This window comes from Salvia hispanica, chromosome 3, assembly GCF_023119035.1.
Source record: "Salvia hispanica cultivar TCC Black 2014 chromosome 3, UniMelb_Shisp_WGS_1.0, whole genome shotgun sequence".
NCBI classification, from domain to species: Eukaryota; Viridiplantae; Streptophyta; class Magnoliopsida; order Lamiales; family Lamiaceae; genus Salvia; species Salvia hispanica.
Window position 1 is genome coordinate 23,358,008 of NC_062967.1, and position 8,544 is coordinate 23,366,551.

The 8,544-nt window shown below is 33.4% G+C and overlaps 1 protein-coding gene and 1 non-coding gene across 4 annotated transcripts in view; both read left to right on the top strand.

Moving 5' to 3' along the window:
* LOC125214538 (phytoene synthase 2, chloroplastic-like) overlaps positions 1-5,891 on the top strand; it is a 7,000-nt gene extending 1,109 nt beyond the window's left edge. Inside the window, exons 1-7 of one of the 3 annotated variants that reach the window (XM_048115607.1) lie at positions 2,895-3,079; positions 3,474-4,050; positions 4,141-4,191; positions 4,746-4,918; positions 5,025-5,260; positions 5,368-5,560; positions 5,652-5,891. In XM_048115607.1, coding sequence (XP_047971564.1) covers positions 3,609-4,050; positions 4,141-4,191; positions 4,746-4,918; positions 5,025-5,260; positions 5,368-5,560; positions 5,652-5,828 — 1,272 coding nt within the window. In that variant the 5' untranslated portion in view covers positions 2,895-3,079; positions 3,474-3,608 and the 3' untranslated portion in view covers positions 5,829-5,891. Of the gene's footprint in view, positions 1-2,894; positions 3,080-3,261; positions 4,051-4,140; positions 4,192-4,745; positions 4,919-5,024; positions 5,261-5,367; positions 5,561-5,651 lie in introns of those variants that run through there. The other 2 variants (XM_048115609.1, XM_048115608.1) reach the window with 2 other exon arrangements.
* LOC125217187 lies at positions 161-265 on the top strand. The gene has a single exon (XR_007175606.1). It is a non-coding gene; the product is annotated as a small nucleolar RNA Z103 (small nucleolar RNA).
* Positions 5,892-8,544: the final 2,653 nt, after the last annotated feature.

Genomic DNA, 8,544 nt, shown 5'->3' on the forward strand with positions numbered 1-8,544 from the left:
CTGAAATAACTGAGCGCTCTTATATTTTCTCCCTCACTGGAGAAAATCCAAGCCAATATTCTGATCCATAAATGCTATATTCATTGTTTTACGATTAAATTTTGCGTTTTTTCGTTTTTGAATATGTTTCTGTCGGTAATATATTGCATAAATTGGTTGGATGGAAGTGATGAATTTTTCCCCAGATGATTCGACGTTGAAATAACTGAGCGCTCTTATATTTTTTCCCTCTGTGGACAAAATTCAAGCCAATATTCTGATCCATCTCATCACTTAAAATTCACCCATTTTCCTCTAGTTTCATTTTCTGTTGTAGTTATTTGAAAGAGCTCATTGACTAAACATGATTCATTGAATTTTTGGTTATCAACGATTTAATAAATACTGTATCTGTATGATTGATCCACCATACTTTTATTCTAATTAATATTGATATAAAATCCTAAACATTAATTGTTCTACTATAACTTTATTAATTAAAACTATATTCAGTATTCACAGGGCGGAGATGAAGGGAGAAGAGAATATCATTGAAGGATTAAGGATGTGATATGGATTTTTTTAATATTTTTGTCTAATCATTCAAATTAAGAAGTTGAGTACTCTAGTTTTGTTCACATGATCTTAATGCAGTGTCAATAATTTGCCGTTGAGCAGTTTTGAATGTTCACTGTAAATGTCGAGAAGGATTTGTAAACCAAAAATCGACTCTGACTTGCAACAAATTGAAGAATGGAGTATTATAATTTGTTGACACGTTCTCTCATTACAATTAATGTATCCTGTCCCACTTTTATCTATTTTAAGTTTAATTTATTATATGCAAAAACAAGTGTGGTTCAATTATTCTCTAGGAACTGTGGTTTGTTGTAAAACTAATCGAAGTAATTCTCCGGGAACTGTGGTTTGTTGCAAAAATTATCGTGAATATGGAAGTAGTGTTAGGTTCTTTTTTGCTGCTCAGCTAAGGCAGCGGCTTGGTTGGTATAGTATTGTCTCGCTCTACTTATTCTGCTCAACTCATTCGGATCCATTTCGTGAATTGATGCAAAATATAGTATCCTGAAGTATTAGTGAGGGATAGTTTGGTTTGGTGTAAAAAGTTGGTGATGAATGAGGCTATTTGTAAATGATTTCAATGAATTGAGGATGAAAAAAAAGTCAGGTCATATTTTAGTAAGTGGAATTTTTTTAATTTTATATAATATGTAGAACTTTTATGAATTAAAAAAAAATCAATTAAGTGGATAAAAATAATGTCCACTCGCCCAAATGTAGAATGGGCTTCACACCCAGCCCACAACTTGCCATGTGGGTTGGCTGCGTCTCCTCTTGCCGCTGAGTAAACTCACGCAGGTGAGCATGCTCATCACGGCGATTGTTGTTGGGCATGCTCTAACATCTATTGTTATGTAATATGACTGAGGAACTTTAAAATTTCAAATATTTTCATATACTATTACATATGAGTACTAGAAAAAGCTTCTATTTTTCAAAAATAAAAATGAAAGTATTACTCATTTCGTCCAATAAAGTTTGTCTCGGTTTGATCCGGTGCGAGTTTTAAGAAATTGAATGACTTTGTATTACTTGGAAGTGTGTAATCAATAAGGGTACTAGATTGAGGAGTATATGTAATGTCTATTTTGGATAGATTCCAAGTGGAATAAACTTTGTGGCACAGACAAAAATAGTAAAATTGGACAAACTTTGTTAGACGAAGAGGGTGGTATGTATAGAGTATTTATGATTTGTATAATACTCCCTCCGTCCACGAAAATTCGTGCCGCTTTGACCGGGCATGGGTTTTAAGAAATGTAATGGAAAGTGAGTTGAAAAAATTAGTGAATTGTGGGTCCTACTTTTAAAGTATTAGTTTTATAATAAAATGTGAGTAGGAATGAGTTAGTGGAATATGGGGCCCACTACCAAAAATGGTAAAAGTGAAATGAGACAAATTTTGGGAGACGGACGGAAATGGAAAATTGGGACAAATTTTCGTGGACGGAGGGAATAGTACTTTAAAATTCGTGCTGAATTAAATCAAGACTATTAGTTTCGGTTAGATGAAAAAGATTTCCACACTATGCCACTATCACTATTGGAGTACTCTTTTTTTTTTCTTTTTCTAATTCACTCAAAAAAATAACACATAGAAAACGGCATTATTAGTTCTGTGAGAAGATGTTTAAAACCAACCAAACTTATTTAAATTAATTTTTAAAAAAAATATCTAATATAGCTAATTCAAAATTGAAAATCCGTATATTAGAAATTTTATTGTTCATATATATGATGAGGAACTATAAATTCAAAATTTTATACTACTAGATGAAAACCAACATTATTTTTCCCTTTTCAAAGTATCATTCTAATAAGTTGAAGTCCGTATTTTCACGAGACGGACAAAAAATAACAAAACTAATGTGTATATTTTTATGCTGTAGAGGAAGTATTCCAGATGAGTGATTATTAGGCAAAAATAATTAATACCAACATTATTTTTCATTTAAAAAATATCATTCTGATTGAGTTATATTTTATTTCAAAGGGGTACGTCGTTCGTTCACATCCAATAATTCATAGTATTGTTCATAGTTTAATCCGTTTATCAAAATTAATTTAATTTTATAATAATAGAAGTCATAATCTCTACTGGTAATCACTTGGTGGGTTACTTAGTTTTGTCTTGGAAAGTCAAGCTAACAGTATAGAATTACAAATTTGCCCTCGAATTGTCTGCGGCGTGAATCGATTTTGCAGTTCAACTCATATTTTATTAAATAAATTCATTTAAAAAATACACACAGTGACGCACTGCATTCTAGGAATGTAGTCCAAATGAAAGATACTGGTTCTAGGTAAGGCACCAACCGAATTGAGTCATTGAATGAAGTAGGACCCACCTGGAAAAAGCCGCAGTTTACAGCTATGAATCTCTCCATTCCCACAACGAATTCTAGTGATTCAATTTATACACAACCTCCCAAATTAGCATTTCTCTATAAACCAACAACAATCAGAAGCTGGTGCTCTGTTCAACTTCTGGCTGCCTTCTCCACAATTTCTCGTTTGAAAGGTATGTTTTCATGATTTCGCGTCACTATTCTTGATTGTTACTTGGAAGCCAATTTTATCTGGTTTTATCTAGTGTTACGTGTTTAAAAATTCAATCTTTGCGATATGAAGATAGCCATTTTACGTGTATGGCCAGCATAAAATATGTTAATAGTTGCTCAGTACACTAAATATAGAAAGTGCTCCTACCCATTACTTATACAATCTTGACACATACTCATTTTTACCTTATTTTATTTTGAGTTGTTTCTGAGGTGTATTTTTCTGTTTCTTCTTCTGGTAGCTTCTGTTGCTAATGGGAGAATGCCTTTTTCTTTAATGGGATTTTAATGGAGCAAATGTTGTTGTTTCCAATTGCTGTAATTGTTATTGGCTTCTTTGTTTTTGCGGAACAGATTTTGGACTGCTGTGTCTCTACCTGAATTTTGAGTTCATTTCAGAAGCCAACTGATTTATCAGCTTTTAGTCAATCTTATTCGGTTAAGGAGATAGAAATCTACAAAGTTGTCATCAAAAGCTGTGGTTGAGGCATGTCTATTGGTATTTCATTGGTGGTTTTTCCCACCTCTGAGGTTTTCAATGGCGTGGATCCCGTTCGGGGTGGAAACAGGATTCTTGATTCGTTTAAGTCCAGTTCTTGGTGCAAAAATGTGATTAGCAATGGCAGGGGTATGAAGAAAAGGCAAAGCTATAGCTCTATGAATGCAGATTTAAGGTATGAGAATGGAGGTGGACTCTCTCTCAGATCAAGTATGGTAGCTACTCCAGCAGGGGAAGTCGCCTTAACGTCTGAGCAGATGGTCTACGATGTGGTTTTGAAGCAGGCAGCCTTGGTTCAGAGGCGCCTCAAAAGTGACGAAGATTTGGATGTGAAGCCCGATATCCTTCTTCCTGGATCTCTTGGCTTGTTAAGTGAAGCTTATGAGCGTTGTCGAGAAGTTTGTGCTGAATATGCCAAGACATTTTACCTTGGTTAGACCAGTTTATATATTCTCTTTTAAACATGAACAGCTTAAGGTAACATAAATCTCCTGACTATTTATCTGCCTGCTTCTTTGATAGGTACACTGTTGATGACCCCCGAGAGACGGAGAGCTATCTGGGCAATATACGGTAACAGTTTGACTCATGCACATAGCTTGACTTGAATGTTTCATCTCTTTGATTGGTTTATTTGGCCTTCTCTATTTATCAATTATGATAATTGTACTGCAGCTTTAGCCTTTCGCTTTCAACTAGCTACACCCTTTGAATGATCACAAGTAAACCATAATTATTCATTATTAGCACCACAGCTATGTGTAGTAGATAATTAGTGTTGCTTGCAAGATATTTCTGTTGTAGTGAGTTTCTTTGACCTTTGACACAAAAGTTCAGAAAATATCTAAAATTTTTAATCACATGCCATAGTTGAGTATGGGGTACTTTTTTTTTTGAAATCAGCACTTGTAGTTTGATAAATCTGAAACTGTTTGACTTCCTGGATTAATTTTAACTGTTGTATTGTAATTGTACATGGATCACTTAAAAAGATAAAAATATGTTGTGTCAAGGAGTGGCTTGCATATATTTTCTTGTTGTTATTTATTGAAGGATATTAGTGCGTACAAGGAGTGGTCGAGCCTGTCTCACCTGGCTGTTGTGGTTTGTATTTGTATTTTATGCAGTCTGGTGTAGGAGAACAGACGAGCTTGTTGATGGGCCAAATGCCTCACACATAACTCCAATGGCCTTAGATAGGTGGGAAGCAAGGCTGGAAGATATTTTCAGAGGACGCCCTTTTGATATGCTCGATGCTGCTCTAGCAGATACTGTTTCCAGGTTTCCCGTTGACATCCAGGTTCGATCACTTTGCCAGGACTTGTTTGTCTATGCTACCTCTTTTGACTGCATTTTACTGGTTGCTGTCGTGCGTGTGAGCTAATGTGCGTATACCTTGGCTGCAGCCGTTCAGGGATATGATCGAGGGAATGAGAATGGACCTGTGGAAGTCGAGATACCAGAACTTTGATGAGCTGTATCTCTATTGTTATTATGTAGCTGGTACTGTGGGATTGATGAGTGTGCCGATTATGGGCATTGCACCCGAGTCCCAGGCTGCGACAGAGACCGTCTATAATAACGCTTTGGCGTTAGGGATTGCTAATCAGCTTACCAATATTCTCAGGGATGTTGGAGAAGAGTAAGTATATATTTGACCTATTAAATCACTATACATGCTTCTTGTCATTCTTCAGTAGATAAAATTTAGCAAGAAGATTGGGTTCTTATGTAGTGTTTGTGGTGTAGTGCGCGACGCGGAAGAATCTATCTGCCTCAGGACGAGTTGGCACAGGCGGGGCTAACTGAGGACGACATATTTGCTGGGAAAGTAACCGATAAATGGAGAGCTTTCATGAAGAAGCAAATCCAGAGGGCGAGGAAATTCTTCGATGATGCAGAGAATGGTGTGAAAGAGCTGAGCTCCGCCAGTAGATGGCCGGTGAGTATTAATTCCCAGCTCGACCGTCTTAATGTAGCTTGTCTCGTGTTAGAGTAGAGAGTTTTTAAGCAGCATTATCTTGGTGGTGCAGGTGTGGGCGTCGTTGCTTCTGTATCGACAGATCCTAGACGAGATAGAGGCGAACGGCTACAACAATTTCACAAGGAGGGCTTATGTTGGCAAACCACAGAAGATTTTGGCTTTGCCACTTGCATATGCTAAGGCTCTTGTTCCTCCAAGAAGCTCATCTTCTCTGCTAAAGATTTGATTGACAACTATATTAGTATGTACATGACAAATCATGGCAATAATTAACCTTTTTTTTTTGTTTTGTTTTTGTTTTTGTATAATGTTATGCTTGCTTGATTTTATTGTGTTTAATCTTGGATCGTTGCAAAAGAAAAAATTAATTAAACAATCGTGACCAAAAAAGAAGTCAAGTAAGCCTCTGAATTTTATATATTATCCTGGCTTTTCTATACTCAGTCGCCAAATTTAATTACTGTTATATATTAACATATCTATTAGGTTAGAACATTACTAATTAATAATGTGGGCATGCCTAATCAACTAGTGTTTGAGCTGAGTCTTTATATATTATCTGTTATGAATTTAATAATTTGTAAAGGATTGCCTAATTAATTTAAGTAAAATAATTGGCAAAGGAGTGCGTGATTAACCAACTAATAGGGGTTAATTTCTCAATTAGATACTAAACTATTAGTCTTGTATCAAATTAGAGTACTAAACTTTTCTTTTGTTTCAAAATAGAACTAATCTTATACAGTTATATATTTTTTTATCATTTTAAATTTTAATAGTATATATATTTAACTTATTTTATTTATTTATATTACCAATATTTTACATAAGCTCTTTTATCATTTAAATTTGACACATCATTTTTCCTTGTAAGCCATATATAACACCTAAAATGATCAGATAGAGAAGGTAAATCCGTAACGGATGATCTCTTATAAGTACATTTAACTAACTCAGTTGGTTTGCAAAGTAAAACTCTTACTATAGTATAATTTATCTGTGTCAAAATATTTGTTGATTGATCTTCAATTTTATTGAGGAGCACAGCACCATGCTACAATTTTCTCCATAGTTAATTGACCTCAACATGTTTGCTTTAATCACATTGAAATGAGTTTTTAGACAGTATATTTATTCCAGTCTTGTGAAGACATCTCAGTACTGATTATTGTTAATTAGCAGCCATGGGGGGTGTCTATATTGTGGATTCATATATTATGGGCCGAATAAAAGCAACTTATACAAAATCTGGGCCTTGGTTCATGAACAATTTAAAGCCTATCGCCTCAATGGGAAAACTAACGATGTCTAACAGACTAATTTAAGTACTCATTTTTCCGAACATCGAATTTCAGCTTTGTAATAAACTTTGCAATCAGGTATTAGTACATTTTTTTAATCCAAACTTATCAGAACGAAAAATTAAAATAAATCCAACATGAATCAAAGAAATATAATAGGAGTATTTCTTTTTAGAATTTGTTCGACGTTTATAATCGTATAAATAAACAAAATAGATATGTTAAAAAGTCAGCGGTTTGGTTCCAAACAATTTTTTGAATAACATGAATTGACTAATTTTTGTTTATGTAGCATTTACATTGAAGGATTCTATGAAATTACAATGATACTTCCACATATATATTATGAGTGACTTATTAGGGGAATGATTAAAACACCCCAACTAATCAAGAACCTCTCATGATAAGAATTGATTTCAGATTACTTTCCCCATTCCTTTCGTCAAGCTATTTATGATGGTTTTGTTAATTGTGCTCGTTTTAAATACTGAAAATTAAAATCGAATGATAGTTTCGAAACTAAGACATTTTGTCATGACGCATTAATCAATAATCATTCTATGGCCATCGTACACATATTTTAATATTCTACTTATAAATGAAAGTAATTTGGGTAAAAAGATTAAAACATTCCAAAATTATTTAACTGATTTATGTATGTATGCTTTATAAAATTTTGCAACCACCTATCACACTCGAGATTGTATAATTGTATTTGAGAGAAGTAAATTATCATGGAAAAATCAGGGATAAGTTTTTTTTTTCCCGTTTTATTACTATCTTTCTTTTCCATTCTTATGCATATTAAAATGATTTTTTATTTCTTTATATTCTTTATATTCATATTATCACAGTTATAATTTGTGGTAATATCATTGCAGTGAAAAGGAAGAATAGAAAATAGTAAAACCATTTTCCTATAGTAATTATAACAAAAAAAAAAAGAAGAAGAATGACCCCTTAGTATCTGAAGTATCAGGAGTATTATTTTAATTCCATGGCTGACTTAACTCTTATCTGCCAAAAAAAAAGTATTCCATAATAAATCTAAGATGTTTGGGAAATTTAAAAGTGTTTTTGGTCCTTGAGAGATAGAGTACACGTAAGTTACTCATTTAGTTATATCGATTGACATGTCTACGTCTATTTTATGTACATTAACTATTTTTTATTAATTTCAATCTCACAACACAAAAACAAATCTCCCGACTCCAAAATTGTGGCCAATAAACTACTCCTAATGAAATAATCGCCTAACAAGATAGAGAGGAAAAAGAAATTTGAATTTAATATAAAATCCTCCAATCCCAAACACTGATTACTTGCTAAAACTGGAATATGGAGTATGAAATTATGACTCATGTTCATGATTATTTATGCTCAATTAATATCCCTATTTTGAATGTTTTTAATTTTTTTTCTCATGAATTCTATTTGAGAAAAATTAGGCACAGCTCGATTCAAACATGCTTCTCAACTAAAATCGGCAAATAAAGCATAGAAAATCCAATAATCCATGTTTGTCACGTATCAGCCTCAAAATATTAATTGCTGGAGGTACTGATTTTGATCTTATCAAAATCAATATTTTATAAGTACTAGTATAACTTTGAATTTCAAAATCTTCCAATTTTAACTGAA